General features: G+C 37.3%; 2 protein-coding genes across 4 annotated transcripts; one reads left to right on the top strand and one right to left on the bottom strand.

The window, feature by feature from the left end:
• Positions 1–11,866: 11,866 nt before the first annotated feature.
• On the top strand, positions 11,867–17,406 carry LOC103973332 (pentatricopeptide repeat-containing protein At3g22690-like). Its single transcript, XM_065190900.1, has 2 exons — positions 11,867–14,148; positions 17,128–17,406. Exon 1 carries the CDS (start codon positions 11,867–11,869, stop codon positions 14,021–14,023), a length of 2,157 nt encoding a protein of 718 aa, XP_065046972.1. The 3' UTR covers positions 14,024–14,148; positions 17,128–17,406.
• LOC103973333 (uncharacterized) lies at positions 13,166–20,540 on the bottom strand. Of its 3 annotated transcripts, none has more exons than XR_010514892.1 (7): positions 20,384–20,540; positions 19,436–19,594; positions 17,793–17,960; positions 17,417–17,571; positions 15,102–15,268; positions 14,346–14,499; positions 13,166–13,302 (listed from the first exon to the last, which is right to left on the bottom strand). XR_010514892.1 is itself a non-coding variant. In XM_009387868.3 (6 exons), the coding sequence occupies exons 1-6, from the start codon at positions 20,463–20,465 to the stop codon at positions 14,445–14,447; spliced, it is 786 nt and encodes a 261-aa protein (XP_009386143.1). In that variant the 5' UTR covers positions 20,466–20,540; the 3' UTR covers positions 14,244–14,444. The 3 variants fall into 3 exon arrangements, 1 of the variants encoding a protein (XP_009386143.1); XR_670828.3 differs by lacking the exon at positions 13,166–13,302 and adding an exon at positions 13,599–13,730; XM_009387868.3 differs by lacking the exon at positions 13,166–13,302 and having other exon boundaries at positions 14,244–14,499.
• Between the last annotated feature and the right edge of the window lies 1 nt (position 20,541).

Here is a 20,541-nt window from a genome sequence, read left to right as displayed (position 1 = left end):
AATTTAAATCAAAAAATCATCAAAATTACTTTCAAGAGATTCATAAATAACAAAAATAGATTCATCATTAAAGATCTTTATAATGAAATCTCAATAAGATAGAGATTCAGATGTTTTCAAAAAAAAATATTTTTTTCTTTTATTATTTTAATTCATCAATTGATTTCATATAAGCATACTCAAGTTTTTATTTTAAAGCTATGTATCATATGCAAAACCAAAAAGCAATATAAAAATCATCAAGACACACATTATTGTTTCTTAAAACTTATATAGAATTAATCTTATTTAGTGCACAATTATCACATTTAATTTTAACATTTTTAATTCTTTATCATAAAACATGTAATTGTCATGATATATATATATTTTTAAAACTAATTCATCAAAGTATGAAAGCACTAAGTAATTTCATGGTAAGGTAAATACATTTCGAGTGAGTTGCTTGTGAAAGGTCACATCATCTTTGTTAATTTTAAAAGATTAATTTTTGAATCTTTAACTCTACTAATGACTTCATATGTGATTTCAAGAGTGTATCAAATGTCATGTGTAATTTCATAAATAAAAATATTATTAAATTTATTTTTGTCTAATGCGTAAAATAAAGCATTCATAGCTTTTGCATTTAAAGAAAAAAAAAATTCTCCAAATCATTCCATTCATTCATTGGATTAGAAGACTTTTGAAAATTATTTTTAATGATATTCCATAAATCGAGATTTAATGAAAGCGAGATCTCTCATCCGAGTTTTCCAATAAGTGTAGTCCGTCCCATTGAACATAGGAGGATGAATGATAGAGTGACCCTCTTGAAAGCCAAAAATAATCATTTCTCTTAGGCGTTAAACTAAACGAGAAAAAACGTGACTTTGATACCAACTATTACGACCAAGTCGACACTAAAAGGGGGGGTGAATTAGTGCATACATAAAAATTACGTTGAGTCAGAAATCTTTGTACGCTAAAACCATATCAAGGAGTGTTTAACTTTGAAAATGTTCATAAGAGTGTGCAACTAAAGTAATGAGGAAGTAAAGCAGTTTGTAATAAAAGTAAACAGCAAAGTAGAAATGCAAACCAATCTATAGTGGTTCGGTCATCATGACCTATATCTACTCTTGATTCCTCTTCACTCGAGGCCACCAGCTTCCACTATTGATCTTCCTTCAAAGGGCGAAGATCAACTATCATTTTACACTCTTCCTTTTTGCAAGCTCAGGAGAGAACCTTTACACCTCTCTTTTAGACCTCACTCTTCACTTAGAAACCTTCTAACTCTAGGAGAAAGAGACTCACTAATCTAGAGAGATTATAATTTTTACTCAAGTATTCTTTCCCCCTCTTTTGCTCAAATTCATGCATGTCCATGCAGGAATAGTTAGGATATTTATAAACCCCAAATGACTTCAAAAATAGAGTCAAAAAGGGTCTCATCTCGGGTTTTCCAGGTCCTAGCGATACCATTGCCAATACTCTTTGACACTAGGCGGTACCACTGCCCAGTCTAGCAGTACTACCACTTGACAGTCTCGGAGATTGTCTTGGAGATTGAGCCTGCGGTAGTGCCACCGCCTGACCCAACTTTTGGGTCACTGAATGGGCCTTTCTCTTAGCAGAAAATAGTCTCAATTCGAGCTTAGTTGGCCCCTAATTGAGTTGGCATGGTTACACCCGAAACCAACTCAATTAGCCTTATTAACTACTTCGATCTAGATAAATTATTACAAGCAAGAAGATTAAGTTGTCTGACATGTCATTGGTTCACCTAGCACTTCATCTGAACCTTCCGTGCATCGTCCTCTCTTGCGACGTATTGCCCAATCAACATGTTGACCTCCACAACACCCGATCTCCTTAGTGCAATGTCCGATCCTTCGGTTCGATACCTAAACTCATGACACGAAGTATTTTACCAACACATCGACTATTCCTCTAGTCTGAGGTCCAATCTTTTGACATATTCAATTTCGACCCAACTTCTTATTCTTTCTACTTTAATCAATTTGTCTCTCCTGATCAAAGCTAGTCTTGTATCACCCAAAATGCATATTAGATCATAATATTATCAATTGATTTCATCATCAAAATATAATATTCAACACCTAAGGGCTTGGTATAAGAGACTTAGTTCATTTCTTATTAAAAATAAAATTTCAAAAGATAAGGTCAATATCACATTATTTATTAAATATTATTAAAATAATTTTTTTATTATTTAAATTTATATTGATGATATTATTTTTAGTTCTACAAATAAATCTTTATGTGAATCATTTGTGAAAAATATGAGCCAAGAATTCCAAATGAGTTTAATGGGTGAATTGACATTTTTCTTATGATTGCAAATTAAGCAACTAAGTGATGAAACTTTTATTAGTCAAATTAAGTATACTTTGGATCTACTAAAATGATTTTACTTGGATAATGCTAAGGCCATTAATACACTAATGAGCACTTCTACCAAATTAGATATGGATAATGAAGGAGAATGCTCTGATCAAAAGGCTTATAAAGGTATGATAGATAGCTTGTTATATCTTACTACAACTAGAACCGATATAATATTTAGTATTACACTTTGTGTAAGATTTCAATCCAAATGAAAAACATATTAGAAGACTATAGACATTACTTGAAAAATATCTCTATAAAATATAATAATACTATGTAATTTATTTAATAAAGAATCTCATTTAATACTCTAGAACTAAACACATTGATATTAAATATTATTTTATTAGGGATCATGTTAATAATCATGATATATCTTTAGATTTTATTAATACAAAACATCAATTAGCATATAATTTTACTAAACTATTGAATGATGAACAATTTAATTTTATTAAAAGAGAATTATGCATGTTGAATCTTTCAAACATATGAATTATTCTCACATATTTTTTATGAATCATTATCTTGATTTCTCTTTTTTTATGACTTGAGTTTTCTTTTGAATCAAGATTGTTTACTATGATTCATTCTTCTCGCTATTTACAAAAGAAGAGATTTGTTAAAATAAATCATAATTTTTTTTATATTCACAACTTGATCTTTCATGATTTGAACTTATCATTGTAACACCCCTGATTAGTCCCACATCGAAAGTGGGCAGGATTAAGATTGACTTATAAGGGTCTGATGAGTATATTACTATCAACTCCCGCTTAAGCATTTTGATCAGTGGTTTAGACCAAACGAAGTTGATAGACCAGTTAGCCCATCAGGCCCGGGTCATGACATTTAGTATCAGAGCCGACCTAACATTTGGGCATGGTGAGAGGGCTCGAGTAGGAAAGCGCCCGTAGACTGAGTTTCCCACCATTGTATCTTTCACCCTTTTTTTTTTAATAATGAAAGGGGGAGTGAAAAGTAGTAGCTTGCACATCTCAATAGAAGCAAAAAATTACTAACTTACATATCTCAAAAAATTGCTAGCTTGCATACTTCGAAGAGAAGTAAAACACTTACACATTTCTTATTTTTTTGATGACAAAAGGAGAGAAATTATGATGATTTGAAATTTTAATATTTTGAAATTATGCATGTTATGAGGTACCTTGATGATTTAAAATTATGCCCAAAGTTATGATGATTTGAAATTTTTATATTTTTGAATTATGGATGTTATGATATACTTTGATGATTTAAAATTATGTATGTAATACTCATGATTTTGTGATGATGACGATAATATATATATATATATATATATATATATATATATATATATATATATATATATATATGAAGTAAGTAATGATTACTTTGATATGATTAAAATTATTTTAACTTAAATTCAAATACTAGCATTAAAAAGTTATCATTATTTTTGAATTCAAATTTGTTATATTTCAAAATAGCATATAGATAGGGGGAGTTTAGTTAGAACTCCATCATCAATTGGTTATCATCAAAAGGGGAGAGATTATTGAGTCCTAGATTTTGATGATGAAATCAATTGATGAGTTTATGATTTAATTAGTGTTTGAGAAAAGTGATGCAGGACTAACTTTGATCATGAAAAAGTAAATCGATTAAAGTAGGAGAATTAGACGTTTGGCCAGAGTTAGATATCAGGCATCGGACCAGAAGAATCAGGATTATGCTAAGATCGAATGTTGCGGGAGGTCAACAAGTTGATGGATCGAAAAATATGCCGAAGGAAAGCACGACGCTCTGGGAGTTCAGATGAAATGCCAAATGAACCAATGACATGCCGGACAATATAGGATTCATGTTTGTAATTATTTATCTTGATTAAAGTAGTTTAGGTTTTAATTAAATTGATTTTGGGTACAACCATGCCAACTTAATTAGGGGCCCATTGGACCAAAACAGAGTTGAGCCTATTGGAAGGCTAATTCAATGACCTAAAGTTGGGTTAGGTGGTGGCACCACCAAACCAAGCGGTGAAATTGCCTATGAGTTGGAAAGTATGAAATGTACTTTTCTAGAAAACCCAACGGTGGTACCGCTAAGGTCTGGTACCACCCAAACTGACGGTAGTATTGCTAGAACACAATCTTCTATGTTGTTTCAGGTAATGGTATCGCCCAAGTAGGCAATGGTACTGCAAGTGCTTAATGTTGTAACTATTGGGCTGATAGCCCATATTCAGCCCATGTGGGCTAGGGCAGCCCACAACCCACACCCCCTCTTAACCTAACCCTAATTAAGATTAGGGGGGTGTGGTGGCTACATTTTAGATGCAGAAAAAGGCTATAAAAAGGCAGCAATGAGGCAGATCTTGAAGGTCACGGGATTCCAAAGAGAAGAAGGAGAACAAGGCAGAAAAGGAAGAGAAAGAAAGGGAAGAAGACTGTTCTCAATCATCTAGCAATGTTCTCATCTCAGGTTAGATCAAATCTACAGTAGACTCTTACTGTGATTACTTGGGGATATTTTAGATATTGTGGGCAGTGACGTGATCCTTGTATCCCAGTTATTCTCTTGTGGTTGTTGCTAGGGTTTAGGGCAAGAGATTGAGATTTGTATATTCATTATTCTCATAGTGGATTATCTCTAGTTTGCCCCGTGGTTTTTACCCTTCACATTCAAGGGGTTTTCCACGTATGTCTTGGTGTTCTGTTTGATTGTGTTTCTATTTAATTCCGCTGCGTATTATGGTCTTCTAGTATTTGTTCATATACAAAGGTTATTCCTCTTTATATCCCCATCAACTACGATCAGAGCGGAGTTTTGGTGATTTAATTTTTGTATTTGAACATGGAGGCCAATAATATTTCTCGCATGATTAGTTTGAATGGAAATAATTGGATGATATGGAAACCAAGAATGGAAGATCTCTTGCATTACAAAGATTTGTATGGACCTTTGCAGAGGGATAGTGCAAAACCTACAACTATGACAGATGATGAGTGGAAGAGGTTAGATCAAAAAACAATTGGGTTTATTAGATAGTGGCTTGATGATAGTGTCTTTCACCATGTTTCTACTGAAATTTCTGCATATTCTTTTTGGAAAAAATTGGAAAGTCTCTATGAAAGAAAAATAGCTGGCAACAAAGCTTTTTTTATCAGAAAACTTGTGAACCTAAAATATAGAGAGGGTGCTTCTATTGCTGAGCATTTGAATTAAATGCAAAGTATTACTAACCAGTTATCCTCTATGAAAATGTCTCTTGATAATGAGTTGCAGGCATTGTTACTTCTCAGTTCATTACCAAAAAGTTGGGAGACACTGGTGGTTTCCCTTAGTAATTCTATGCCAGATGGTATTGTCACTATGAGTCAAGTAACAAGCAGTTTGTTGAATGAGAAGTTGAGAAGAAAGAGTTCAGCAACATCTTAGAATGATTCACAAGCACTTATCTCAGAGAACAGAGGAAGGTCAAAGTCTAGAAGCAGTTCACGTATGGGTAGGAGCAAGTCAAGATCAAGAAAAGATATTATTTGCTATAACTGTGGTGGGAAAGGACATTACAAGAACCAATGTAAGCAACCTAAGAAGAACAAGAAAAAGAGAAAAGAAGTGGAGTCTACAGAGTCAAAGGATAATACTACAGCTATAGTGCAGGGTGGTGATTATTTGATTTTGTTTCCTTCTGATGATATTTTTTCTTGTGTGTGTCAGGATCTTGAGTGGGTGATTGACACAGGTGCTTCTTATCATGCTACACCACGGAGGGAGTTTTTTGCTACATACAGGTCTGGAAACTTTGGTGTTGTCAAGATGGGCAACTATGGCACAGTAGACATCATTGGCATAGGTGATATCCATTTAAAGACCAACCTTGGCTGCAAGTTGGTGCTTAAGGATGTGAGGCATGTGATTGACTTGAGGCTGAATTTAATTTCAATTGGAAGACTAGATGATGAAGACTATGAAAGCAGATTTCACAGAGGGCAATGAAAGCTCAATAAGGGTTCTCTTGTTATAGCTAGTGGAAAGAAATGTCATACTTTGTACAGGTTGCAGGCTAAAGCTTATGGTGAGCAGTTAAATGCTATAGAGAAAGACTTCAGTATGGAGTTGTGGCATAGGCGATTGGGACACATGAGCGAGAAGGGGCTGCAAGCTCTTTCCAAGAGAGAGGTATTGCCATATCTCAGAGGTATACATCTGAACCCTTGTATTGATTGTTTGGCTGGTAAACAACATAGAGTTTCATTTGCTAGTGCTGCTTTGTCTAGAAAAATGCATGTCTTAGACCGTGTTTATACAGATGTATGTGGTCCTTTGAGGACAAAAACTCTTGGTGGATCTGTTGATGTTCTTGGTATAAGTGGTGGACTTTATTTTGTCACTTTTATAGATGATTTTTCCAGGAAAGTTTGGGCCTATGCTTTGAAGACCAAAGATTAGGTTATTAATGTCTTCAAAGAGTTTTATGCCAGGGTTGAAAGGGAGACAGAAAGAAAATTAAAATGCATAAGATCAGATAATGGTGGTGAGTATACAGGATTGTTTAATGACTATTGCAGGTCACATGGGATCCAACATGACATGACAGTTCCTGGTACACCTCAGCATAATGCAATTGCAGAGATGATGAACCGCACCATCATGGAAAAAATTAGATATATGCTTTCACAGGCCAAGCTACCCAAAAGGTTTTGGGATGAGGCTTTGAGGATTACAGTTGATGTGATCAACTTATCACCATGTACAGCCCTAGATGGTGATGTTGCAGAGCATGTATGGTCAGAGAAAGATGTTTCCTACAAGCATTTGAGAGCATTTGGTTGTCGCACATTTGCACATATTCCAAACAATGAGAGGTCAAAGCTGGATGGTAAGTCTAAAGAATGTATTTTTCTTGGTTACTCACATGATCATTTTGGTTACAGGCTTTGGGATCCAGAAAAGCAGAAGGTATTCAGAAGTAGAGATGTAGTCTTTTTTTAGGATCAAACCTTTGAAGATTTGAAGAAGAAGACACAGGCCAAGACTTCTGCAGAAGGATTAGCAGATTGTGACCCAGTTATTCCTCCAATATATCATGGTGATGGGGGAGATGTGCAGGAAGATAGTGTAGAACCTGATGTTGATCTACCTGCAGGACATGTTGAGCAAGAAGAAGTAGGAGAGCAAGTTCCAACAGAACCTCAGTTGAGAAGATCTTCTAGACAACGTCGACCTTCCAGATGTAGGTGAACCAGAGAGTTATCAGGAAGCAGTTGAAAGTGAGCAGAAAGAGAAGTGGTTAGTTGCTATGCAGGAAGAGATGGATGCTCTTCAGAAGAACCACACTTATAATTTGGTGCTGCTACCAAATTGAATGAAGGCCTTGAAGAACAAGTGGGTTTTTAGGTTGAAGACTCAAGAATATTGTTTTCAACTAAAGTACAAAGCTAGATTGGTTGTGAAAGGCTTTGGTCAAAAGAAAGGTATTGACTTTGAAGAGATTTTCTCTCTTGTTGTTAAAATGTCTTCTATTCGTGTTGCTCTTGGTATTGCTGCTAGCTAGGACTTGGAGGTTGAGCAGTTAGATGTGAAGACAGCTTTCCTTCATAGTGATTTGGATGAGGAAATTTATATGGAGCAACCAGAAGGCTTCAAAGTCAAAGGTAAAGATAATTTTGTCTGCAAGTTGAAGAAGATCTTGTATGGGCTAAAGCAAGCTCCAAGACAATGGTACAGAAAGTTTGATTCATTTATGATAGAAAATGGATACAAAAGAACGACTTCAGATCATTGTGTGTACATCAAATGGTTTGGTGAGATTTTATTATTCTCTTACTTTATGTTGATGACATGCTTATTCTAGGGAAAGATATGTCTAAAATTGACAGGTTGAAGAAGGAACTGAGTGAGTCTTTTGCAATGAAGGACATGGGGCCAGCAAAGCAAATACTAGGCATGCAGATTTTTCGTGACAGGAAAAATAAGAAGATTTGGTTGTCACAGGAGAAATACATCGAGAAGGTATTGGAAAGATTCAGTATGAGCAACGCAAAACCAGTTGGTTCTCCTCTTGTAGGTCACTTCAAGTTGTGCTCAGAACGGAGTCCGTCAAGTGATGAGGAGAAGGAGAAAATGCAAAAGGTTCCTTATGCTTCAGTAGTTGGAAGTTTAATGTATGCAATGGTATGTACGAGGCCGGACATCGCATATGCAGTGGGTGTTACTAGTAGATTTCTTGCAAATCCAGGCAAAGAGCACTAGGCAACAATGAAGTGGATTTTTAGATATCTCAGAGGGAGCTCTAAGGTTTGTTTAAGCTTTGGAGGTGGACCACATGTGTTGACAGGTTACACAGATGCAGATATGACAAAAGATATAGATACAAGAAAGTCTACTTCAGGTTATGTACTTACTTTTGCAAGGGGAGCTGTGTCATGGCAATCCAGGTTACAAAGGTGTATTGCTCTCTCCACCACAAAAGCAGAATATATTGCTGCTACAGAGGTATGCAAAGAAATGTTATGGATGAAAGAATTCTTACAAGAATTGGGGCTGAAACAGGAAAATTATGTGGTGCATTGTGACAGCCAGAGTGCCATCCATTTGCGTAAGAACCCAATATTTCATTCCAAATCAAAACATATAGATGTCAGATACCATTGGATTCGAAATGTATTTGAAGAGAAGCAGTTGCAGCTTCAGAAAATTCATACAGATGACAACGGAGCAGACATGTTGACGAAGACCTTACCAAAAGAAAGACAGGAGATATGCCGACAGCTGGTCGGCATGGCTTCACATTGAGGAGTCATGGGACAGCCTCCCTTATGGGCTGAAGGGGGAGGTTGTTGGGCTGATAGCCCATATTCAGCCCATGTGGGCTAGGGCAGCCCACAGCCCACACCCCCTCTTAACCTAACTCTAATTAAGATTAGGAGGGTGTGGTGGCTGCGTTTTAGAAGCAAAAAAAAGCTATAAAAAGGCAGCAACGAGACAGATCTTGAAGGTCATGGGATTCCAAAGAGAAGAAGGAGAACAAGATAGAAAAGGAAGAGAAAGAAAGGGAAGAAGACAAGGACAACGCAGAGAGACTGTTCTTAATCATCTAGCAGTGTTCTCATCTCAGGTTAGATCAAATCTACAGTAGACTCTTGCTGTGATTACTTAGGGAGGTTTTAGATATTGTGGGCAGTGACGTGATCCTTGTATCCCAGTTATTCTCTTGTGGTTGTTGCTAGGGTTTAGGGCAAGAGATTGAGATTTGTATATTCATTATTCTCATAGTGGATTATCTCTAGTTTGCCCCGTGGTTTTTACCCTTCGCATTGAAGGGGTTTTCCACGTATATCTTGGTGTTCTGTTTGATTGTGTTTCTATTTAATTCCGCTACGTATTATGGTCTTCTAGTATTTGTTCATATACAAAGGTTATTCCTCTTTATATCCCCATCAGTAACTGGTGGTACCACCCAATATTGGTGATAGTACTATCAGTACCTTGAAAACTTAGTGATAAGATTTTTTGGCTCTATTTTTTAAACTATTTGGGGCTTATAAATATCCCACTCATTATTACTTGAGATAGCAAGTAAAGTGCATGAAAAACTTGTGATTCTAAGTATAAAAACTACGTTGAAAGTGTTAAGTTCGTTCCTCCTCAATCTTTTAAGTCATTCTAAGGGAGGTATAAGGATTATTTATAAAAAAGAGTTATAAATATTATCTCATGTGAAAATAATAAAAGAGTTATAACAATAATAGTTGATCCTCGCCCGTTGAAAAGAAGAATGTTAGTAAAAGTTGATAGCATCGACAGAGGAAGAATCGAGAGTGGATGTAGGTCGCGATGATTAAATCACTATAAATTCTGTGTGCATTTTCTTTTATGTTCTTCGTTGTTATTGCTTACTGATTTAATTACTACTTATCTTACTTATATTCTAAGTCGAATAAATTTTTGATATCAATTTTATCGAATAAGTTTTCATAATAATGATCCTAACAATGATCACTCATTCTCAAAATAATATCTATGAACCAAAAAGAGTCTATTAAACTACCAAACATTCATTACTGAACTTCATTGTACTAATATATGCCTACCAAATATTTAAACATCCTTAATTGGCATCAAGGATGATACTTAGAGACCTAGTCCTTATTATCCAGTTGTTTTTAATGCCTTAGAATTTATTATCATTGCACCATTTAATCCGGTTGTTAAATCAACAATAACGTAGGTGGTCATTTCCCTAGCTATCAATTATGCATGGAATTTTTATCAACTTGATATAGATAATATCTTTCTTACTCAATGAAGATATATTATTTATACAACAACCACATGGATTTATTGGTGCAACACATGTATGTCAGCTATACAAAGTAATATATGAATTCAAGTAAGCACCCAAAGGATGGTATAATAAACATAAATAATTTCTTATATCCTATGGTTTAACCAACCCTAAGTTTGATGTATCATTTATTTATTTATCACTATGATGGTTACACTATATTTTTTTTCTTATATATATTGATGATCTCTTTGTCATAAACATACACTCCACATATATCAGTTCTTACATATGCTCTCACATAAGTTTTTCATAAAATATTTTAGTGATCTTCGTGATTTCTCGAGTGTTGAGTTGATTCTGATGTCTAAAGAAAGTTTTCTTTCTCAACACAAGTACATTAGAGACTTGTGGACCTGAACAAACATTTGGGCTGCTGCAAAGCAATTGCTATAATATTTGAAGAATACTTTACATTATGGATTATATATTTATCGTGACCAACATCTCGATTTAAGTACTTTCTACATGAACTAAGATGATTTCACTTCAATCATGACATATTTTTATACTTTTGTAGTAATCATATTTCTTAGTATTCTAAATAAAAAACTAAAGCCAAATATCAAGTTATGACATTCACCATAGTTCAACTTTCATGGATCATATCTCTTCTATCTGAAATGCACATTTCGTTAAGAGTTAGAATCCTCGTCGATGATCTATTGTGATAATATTGGTGTTATTTATTTATGCACAAATCTTATATAACTATTGACTATCACTTGGTTCGAATAAAATATCAAATGGAGATCTACGAGTATCTATCTCATATTTCAACACATAATAGATCGATTGATATTCATATAAAATCTTGATTTCTTTTACTCAAATCCAAGATTAACATATTCAATGAGAGTATAATTTTATGGGGGACCAAATCAAATTATATCTAAAGAAATTATATAGATTATGAATATCAAATCATATCTACTAACATCCCGCAAGTCATAGATATCAAATTATATCCGAAAGATCATAAATATCATAAAAGATTAATTATATATTCTTGATTATAATTATTTCATATATCTGACCATCAATTAGCATAGGCTTTTGATGTCTGTATGAGCGGACGGCGATGCATAAAAAATCATTAAAGTGAATAACACGATTCAACCACTACACCGACGTCACATGCGCCATCTCTGCTTCGAACCCAAGCGATTTCCCGCAACCTACGAGCCATGGATCTCTCGAGACCATCGAAGCATCATCCTGCTCCTCCTCCAGAGCTGCTCCTCGAAGCAGCAGCTCGCTCAAATCCACGCCCGAATGATCCGCACTCGCCTCGTACAAGACACCTTCGCCGTCAGCCGAATCATTGCGCTCCTCACGTCTCCCTCTGCCCTCTTCGGCACGGTCTACGCCCGTCGCGTGTTCGACCAGATTCTCCATCCTAATCTCTTCATGTGGAACTCCATGATCAGGGGTTACACGCATCAGCGTGCTCCCAGGGATGCGCTGTCCACTTTCAAGTTGCTGCTGGCTTGCGGAGGCTCCTCGCCCGACACCTACACCTATGCTGCCACAGCGAGAGCCTGTGCGCAGCTCAACAATCTTCCCACCGGAAGCGCGGTGCACGGGCTGGTCATGAAATGCGGCTTCGATTCGGACATGTTCGTAACGTCGGGAATCATCAACTTCTATAACGGCTGCGGAAAGGTTGATGTCGCGAGGCAGATGTTCGATGAAATGCCGCACAAGGACGTGGTGTCGTGGACGTCGATGATCTCTGGTTACCTGCAACTGAATCAGCTGGATGAAGGTTTCCGGTTGTTTGATGAGATGAGAAAGGTCGGCGTCGAGCCGAACAAGGTCACCGTAATGAGCCTGCTCTCGGCGTGCGGCCAGTCGCGAGCCCTCGAGAGGGGTCGTCGGCTTCACTCGAGAATCTTGGAGCACGGATGGGAGAGTGACTTGGCTGTCGGCAACTCCGTGGTGAGCATGTATGCAAAGTGCGGAGACACGATAAATGCCATGGATGCATTCGAGAAAATGCCCGCTAGAAATACCGCAACATGGAATGCCCTGATGGGCGGCTTCGTCCGGAGTGGACATTGCAGAGAAGCTTTGAGTCTGTTCCAAGAGATGACGTGCAGCTACACGAGGCCTGATGAGATAACAATGGCTACTGCGTTGTCAGCATGTGCTCAGCTGGGGGATCTGCAGCAGGGGAAACTTGTTCATGCTTTCATGGAGGAGGACAAGATGATTACCTGTGACGTCTTTCTTGGAAATGCCTTGATCAACATGTATGCCAAGAGTGGAGACCTGGCTGAGGCCGAGGCCATCTTCCATAACATGCTTGTGCGGGATGTATTCTCGTGGACAGCTCTGATATCTGGTTACGTGCAAGGAAACTGCTACAAAAAAGCTTTGAGCCATTTCGAAGAGATGCGGCTTTCACGAGTAAAAGCAAATGAGGTCACATTGGTCAGTCTGTTGTCTGCTTGTTCGCAGCTTGGAGCTCTGGACTGGGGCAGACGCATTCATGCTTATATCGAGGAAAATGAGGTAAGGAAGGATACTTGTCTGCAGAATGCACTCGTGGATATGTACGCCAAATGTGGCTGCATTGACATTGCATTGCAAATATTTCACGAAATGCGCTGCAAAGATGCCCACACATGGAATGCAATGATTGGGGGTCTCGCGGCTAATGGACGTGGAAGAGAAGCTATAGGCCTCTTCGATCAAATGCATGAACTCAGAGATGTGAGACCTGACGACGTAACTCTCATGGCTGTTATTGGTGCATGTGGGCATTCAGGGTTGGTGAAGGAGGGGCTTGCCTATTTCAATTTAATGGCTCGGTCATATGGTATTGTTCCTGGAGTCGAACACTATGGGTGCTTGGTAGACTTACTTGGCAGAGCCGGGTTCATAGAGGAAGCGATTGATCTCATCGAGAAGATGCCTATGACAGCAAACAATCTGATATGGGGTTCGCTTCTTGCGGCTTGTAGGATCCATGGGAAGATGGAGCTGGCTGAGAGGGCTGCACGAAATTTAATGATGTTAGCACCTAATGATGAAGGGGCACATGTGCTTGTTTCGAACTTGTATGCGGAAGCTCGTAGATGGGATGATGTGGGACAGGTGAGAAGTCTCATGGGATGCAAGGGAATAGCCAAGTCCCCCGGGTGCAGTACCATCGAGGTGGATGGAGTCGTTCATGAGTTCGTTGCAGGGGATAGATCAATACGGCAGAATGAGTTTGCTTGTTTGGTTCTTGATAGCCTCGTGCTCCAGACAAAGCTGATTGCTGGAGGATCATGTGGCTATACTTGAGGCCACATATGTTGTGCTTCTTCTGAAGCATGGTATTCTTTCGTCCGATTCTTTTTCATTTGATGGGTCAAGAAGACAAAATCTTGATCTTGGATGACAGAAGAATTTGACGGAAAATTTAACAGGTACGTATGCATGCTGCCAAGTATTAATTCTACATTTTTGCATCGTTTCAGTTATCAAATTTGCACTTTCCGTAAAATTATCAGTCTCAAGACACTTTCTGCCAAAAGAATCGATATTTTCATTGCAGTTTTTATCAAAACATAACATGAAAACCACAATGCGTATATGATAAATGGGACTCCAACGACATACTGACCTGCTCCGGTTTGACACCACAGTTTCCACACGCAAACCTTTCGCATAATATACACAAATGAATTATCAGCTCAAGGATGACTCCGAAGAAAGCGATATCTCAAGAATACCCTTCCAGCATAATATACACAAAGCCACTTGGTGCCGAGGTTCTCCTGTTGGCAGTAGCAAAAAAGAAATGAAAAATTAACTTCATATCAAACAAAGAATGTATTCGATATAAATGCCTAGTCAAGCTCTATGTTAACCTGCAAGATAAACAACCGAAAATGGACGAAATGATCTGTAGCTTCCTAAAACTTCCCCCAATTCTACATTTTATTAGACAAACCAAAGGAAACCAGCCAGTATAATAAAAGCTATAATTGAGCCAGTATCTCACAAGCAGCTTTTTTGTTTTGCCAAATCAGTACATCCTGCCACAGAGATGACACCATATCAAAGTGCATGGCGGGTGGTGGCATTTCAAAGTGAATTGACATGCCACGGGCTTCGGAACTTCTAGGTAGATACAATTCCAATTGTAAAGCACAGGCTATTGTTTCAAATAACATATGCCACTAGGTACCTACAGTTTTTTTGTGTCGAAGGTCCAAAGCTGCTATGTTTACTTAGTGACTAACTATTGATAGGCAAGACATAAAATAGCCACCAAACAAGGAAAAAAAAAAGGTTCTGCTGTTTTTATCAAGTAGCACTATGTTCCGTTAAACGATTAAAAAGCACCATAAATTTAAGGAAAGGAACGTATCATTACCTCTTGTAACAAATGTAGCCTGCAAAACCAACCCCACCGACAGCCACGAGCCCAAGAATAACAAGCAAAGCAACCAACCACCCAGACATCCCGCTTGGCTTGTCACTTGATTCACTGATGCTCAAATCTCCACAGCTTTGCAGATTACAAGGCTCCTGCCTAAGGGGCTGAAAACAATTAAGAATAGTAATTAGACGTAACACATGAAAGAACTAGCTCATAATACATCCTAGCACCTACAAATGAATATCATAGGAGATTTTGAGCTTCAAGTCTCGAGTCTAAAGTTTCAGAGGAATCCCCAGTTTTCTGCTTGTTATGACATGAAGCCTTGTTCCAAAGCTAAAATCATTCTAATTTAGCCATTTCGCGCATAACGCTTTAAAAAATATGAATTTTGGCCGAAGTTTAGCTGATACTATCAAACTCAATAGTTTCATCTATTTGGATCATGAAATGATCAGAAAGTCCAATAATTCACCGTAAGGATGGGTACTGTGGTGTCAATTTTGACAACAGCCAAGTCATCCGAAAACCTAATTTGGTAGATATGAAAGGACATAGTAACTATACTTTAGCTCACCATCACGTGAGATGACATGACCCAAGCTCAAGACATGGAATTCAAATTGAAAGAAGGAAAATCGCCAGGCGCTGGAGACTCGAACAAAGAATCTTTCACTCGGAAACCATGCCAACTTCGGACCACTGCTCATTCATCTAATGCTTGAGCTACTAGACAAGATAGGCTTCAATATCCATATTGTAATACCTGGTTTGAGGACTAAAGCACCCTTCAAACCACAAAACTTTCCCCAGCTTAAATTTACTCCAAAAACATTCTCCAAACATTTTTCATCAAAAATCAAAAGAAACTAAGAGCCATATTCTCTTCATCAACAGATACATAATCCCCAGAAGCAACATCATGTGTTATTCACGATCAAGATAGCATTTAAAACCAGTAAATAGGTCTTTTTTACTTTATGGGATCTACGCAAGGGATCTCACAGTACACAAGAACATGAGATCTTCAGTTACTCCAAGCAAACCTTTAAAATGGATATTGAAATTAAAATATGTAGATTTGTTGCATTGCTATAAGAAAAAAAATTAGAACATGAAGATAAGTTGTATCAATTGCTTTGCTAACACTTTTTGTTTGCTTTTTCATGTCTTCATATCTTTAGTAAGACTCATATTGAAAAATATTCTAAACCATCATAATTGTCAGCTATTTGCACTCCACCCAGTGGTTAATAGATTAACAATAACTGCAAAAGTACAATTTTTTAAGGTTCTAAAGCTGGTGTCTTGTTATTTGCCAAGTAGAAGTTACCAACTATCTAGATTGTTGTTCTCCTGATCAAATCATGAAGTAAAAAGGTCTTAGACAGCAGAACACATTTTTTTATGAGTGAAGACACAATAGATTGTTTGCATTCAGACAGAATTTTATAAAAAGAACTATTAGGTAAGAATAACCTCAGACTGAAATCCTAGGAGCATACAGAAATGTTGCTCTAAATATAGTCCTAAGAAAATTTGGGGCATTAAGGCAGAAAACAAAGTCATAAAAATGGCATGTAGACAAGTCCAAAAACATCAAACTGGCAGAACAGAAAGAACAAAGAAGAAATAAGAACAAGGCAGAAATACAAACAAGAGAAGAATTGAGAGTAGTTATGGCAATATATGGTGAAGCATCCGTTCTTGGGAGCATCAAGGCTGAAAAATCATTACTATAAATGTGGCACATGAATTTTCTACTCAACAGATCACATAACATACAACTGGAAAAGTTTTGTTTCTTGTTTCTCTGGATCATTTCATTAATTCTTGTACAGCTTATGGAAGTAACATTTAGGGACATCTGATCAATATTTTTAAGTCATATCATGTGTAGAAATATAACTTAAGAAGATACGTAAATATTTCTCTTATTTGTCTTATGAGAGCCCTAATTAATAAGTTCTAGTCAAGGAAGCTTGGATTACATGACATGATAAGAATTTCTTTTCCATAGGTCAAGGAAAACAAATCAATTGGCTGAGCTTCTAGATGTTGGTTTGAAAGGGCTTTTTTCAGAGACATGCAAATCCATAGAGGTGTTATTCAGCAACCCATTCAATGATTGAGCCAAACACAAACTAGTAAATGAGCTTTTTGTGATATCTGTGACTAATCCAACATGTATATTGATGACTAACTTTTTTATCGATCCAATTTATATAATGTCAAGAAGAGACAAAGAGTTTATTAAAGATTTTGCAGATCAAGTGTAAATAATTTATCAGAGAAACATTTTGACTCACCATTTCTTGATCTGAACACCTACTGTCATCCACAGGGTAGTGCTTGATGGATGGATCATCAGTGCTTCCGTAGCAACCAACATCTCTATAACGAACTCCACCATCACAGGGAGAAGAACACTTCATCCATGGCCCAGCAACCCACTTGAAAACTTCTGAAATTTGTAGAGGTATTAAGTTGCATCTTAACAATGGATGAAACCACTTCCATTATTATTAACTTGTTAGACATGAAAACGGAAGTAATTTGTTTACCTATCGAGATGAAAATTTTACTTATCAATAACAAAATGCATTATTGCATTTCCATTATGAACAACCCTGTGGATGTTCATGGTGGCACAAACAAGGGGATAAAATACACAAGGATAGCTACCTTGTGGCTTTAGTTGCACTGCCAGCACTGCACCAGTCTTACAGTAGCCCAATTTTCTATTCTTTTCTATGAGGTAAGGATCTGAGCAGTCAGTGCAACATATGTACTCGTCACCAAAGTCTAACTTGTTCTTGCATATTGTGCACTTGTTGGTTAACCTTGGGCTCTCTGCTCATAAGACAAGGAATAATTAGTTTAATATACTTTTGAAATATTATTTCCATCTAACAACTATAGTCTCAGGGCACCAAAGATGTTCACCGAGAAAAATATATCCACATATGGATTTAAACAGTAAGGTTGTTTACAAGGAGGCAAACACACAATATGGCACATTTGCATTCAAACAAAAAGAAAAACAAAGGAAGTCTATGCTTGCCCAGGACAAGCATAGTAACCATTTAAGTATCCAGTAAAACTTTACAAAATGTTTGGGAGGATGTTCACCAATTCAACCATAGAGCACAGATAACACCCCATTAGTACCATAGAGAACATGCAAGGATTGGACCCATACAATGGATTTACTGTCTTACAACTAACATGCTGAATTTATACGTTCTCGACCAATGCTGTTAAGACTCATTCCATAGAAGCTGTTGGATAAGCATTAAAATGAGACCAATTTTCTGGACATCTCCTTGAGGACTGACAAGCAATTTAAATATTTGTTTCCTTGGGTTGGTCCAACACTAAAATATCAACTGTAGCTTCCAATCTGCAAAACTATCCATGCAGGGTAGCATGCATCAAGATATGTTGGTCCAACACCGAAATAGCAGATGATGGATCTCTAAATGAAGAAGATTGTTATCTTTAAACAGTTCTTCATCTGGGGAACTGGTTGTATGATTTCATTGAAAAGATGGATGTGGTTTATAACAAGACCAACGCAAATCTATCAGAAACAATCCTGTTTGTCATTAATAAAGTAAAAATAATTACAGTTTATTTTCAAGAAACATAAGATAATGGTCTTGACTAAAATGCCTGTTTAAAATGGTTTAAGATCTCATCGTCTGACTAGTGGAGTTACGCCTCTTAACAAACAAGAGAGAGGGACTTCATCGTAAGAATTACCCCTTCTGAGTGAAGGATGGAACTATGCCTCTGTTTACCAACTAAGACAGGTGAAGATATTCATGAGCTAACTGAGGACATTATCAAAGAATAAGAGGGCACTATCCAGAAGTAATATTGCCAAAAAGTACTGCAGGTTTGTCAACCACCAGTATCACATAAATGGAGATCCGGCATTGAGAAAATTAGACATAAACCTCTCAGAAAGAAGACAGTATCTCTATCCTTTACCTGCTTATTGTCTCCTATCTCAATAATTACTAAAGATTAGACACGTGATCTATGTTGTGAACTATTTCCAGGTGTCATATGAAAATGGTAAAACTGCAGGTTTGGCATCACAGTGATTTCAAGGTACAAAGAAACTCTCTGCCTCAACTTTCAATTTGCAATGAACCTGAAATTGCATCAGATATGTTTATAAAAAGGTTAAGACATGGGACCAAACGTTAATGTTCTCCTTTGAAGTATTCTTTGAAATGGTATTCAATCAATTTTAAACCATGAAGTTGAAGGATGTAAACAGCTTGCTTAAAGTTAAAGAAGAAGGGGGGCAATGATACCTGGTTTACAACAATGAAAATGTGTATGAAAGGGAAGGCATGGTGGAAATTTCGATTCTCCACAGAGACCATTGCAATTATCTGACCGATCAACAACCACAAGCCCTGCACTGCATCCACCCACCCATTTGCTTTGACATGATTCAGTCCAGAAGCACCCTACAATTTAAGTAGAAACAACATATGCGTTGGCCGACCAATCTATTTCACCTAGTAAACAAAATGAATTGTCATATATATAGGTGGAAACAACAAAAGGATGATGAAATTAAAGCTATCGATAGGCATTGCACAAGTTCAAGGTGAAGCCATAACGCATAACTAGATGGATAGAGGAAATTGTACTTGACCACCTAAGAAGACGCTTTACAAAGTGATATTTGGCTGTTGACGTAGGAAATCAGGTTTGTGGTAACAAAACATTGGATACCACACTTTTAGGACAGGCTTGGCTTTCTCCAACAAACACCAACCCCGATCATTTGACTGAAAACACAAACTTGCTAAGTTTCTAGAATAACGTGGAGGCAAAGCTTGTAAACCCCCTTCAAACAGCAATTTGATAAGAAGAAGATGTCTTCCAATCAACGCTCCCAAATTATCCTAATCCTGATGAACACTAGACCCCAGGCAAAACAAAAATCACCAATTATTGCAGATTAATCAGCTGGTTTTACAAGTGGAACAGACAACAAAATCACACTAGTTTACAGATACAACTGGATCTTAATGTCGAGTGGAGTTGCCAAAATCAACTGGCACCGATCTAGTAACAGCCAACAATTAACAGTCAGACGAGCAGAAAATAAAAAACGAATTAGATAGAACCAAGGACTCAGAAATTACGCTACGAGATCGATCTCGAAATGACCGATTCAAGAATGGGAAGCACGCCGGCCACATGAGGATTCAAGAGAAAGAACGTGAATCTGGGTTTGGCGGTGTTACCGTGGGAGTGGAGATCGACCGGGACCGCCGAAGCAAGGTGAGAGATCAGGAGGAGGATGTGGAGGAGCGAAGCGGGCTGCATGTCTCGCCGCTTCCGTCCTCTGTCGAGTGTCGCCTCTCGGCTGCCTTCGACGCCCTCCTTTCCCTTCTTATATGCA

The sequence above is a fragment of the Musa acuminata genome, chromosome BXJ1-1 (genome assembly GCF_036884655.1).
Source record: "Musa acuminata AAA Group cultivar baxijiao chromosome BXJ1-1, Cavendish_Baxijiao_AAA, whole genome shotgun sequence".
Lineage (NCBI taxonomy): Eukaryota > Viridiplantae > Streptophyta > Magnoliopsida > Zingiberales > Musaceae > Musa > Musa acuminata.
The sequence above is the reverse complement of the archived record's forward strand: the minus strand, read 5'-3'. Positions and strand labels throughout refer to the sequence as shown.

Bases quoted from the DNA above. Each gene is read 5' to 3' on its own strand.
- LOC103973333 (XM_009387868.3), bottom strand. From the start codon at position 20,465: ATGCAGCCCGCTTCGCTCCTCCACATCCTCCTCCTGATCTCTCACCTT. The intron at 19,595-20,383 runs GTAACACCGCCA...CTTAAATTGTAG, and splicing joins GGTCGATCTCCACTCCCACG to GGTGCTTCTGGACTGAATCA. The intron at 14,500-15,101 runs GTAATGATACGT...TACTGCCAACAG, and splicing joins GGCTACATTTGTTACAAGAG to GAGAACCTCGGCACCAAGTG.
- LOC103973332 (XM_065190900.1), top strand. From the start codon at position 11,867: ATGCGCCATCTCTGCTTCGAACCCAAGCGATTTCCCGCAACCTACGAG.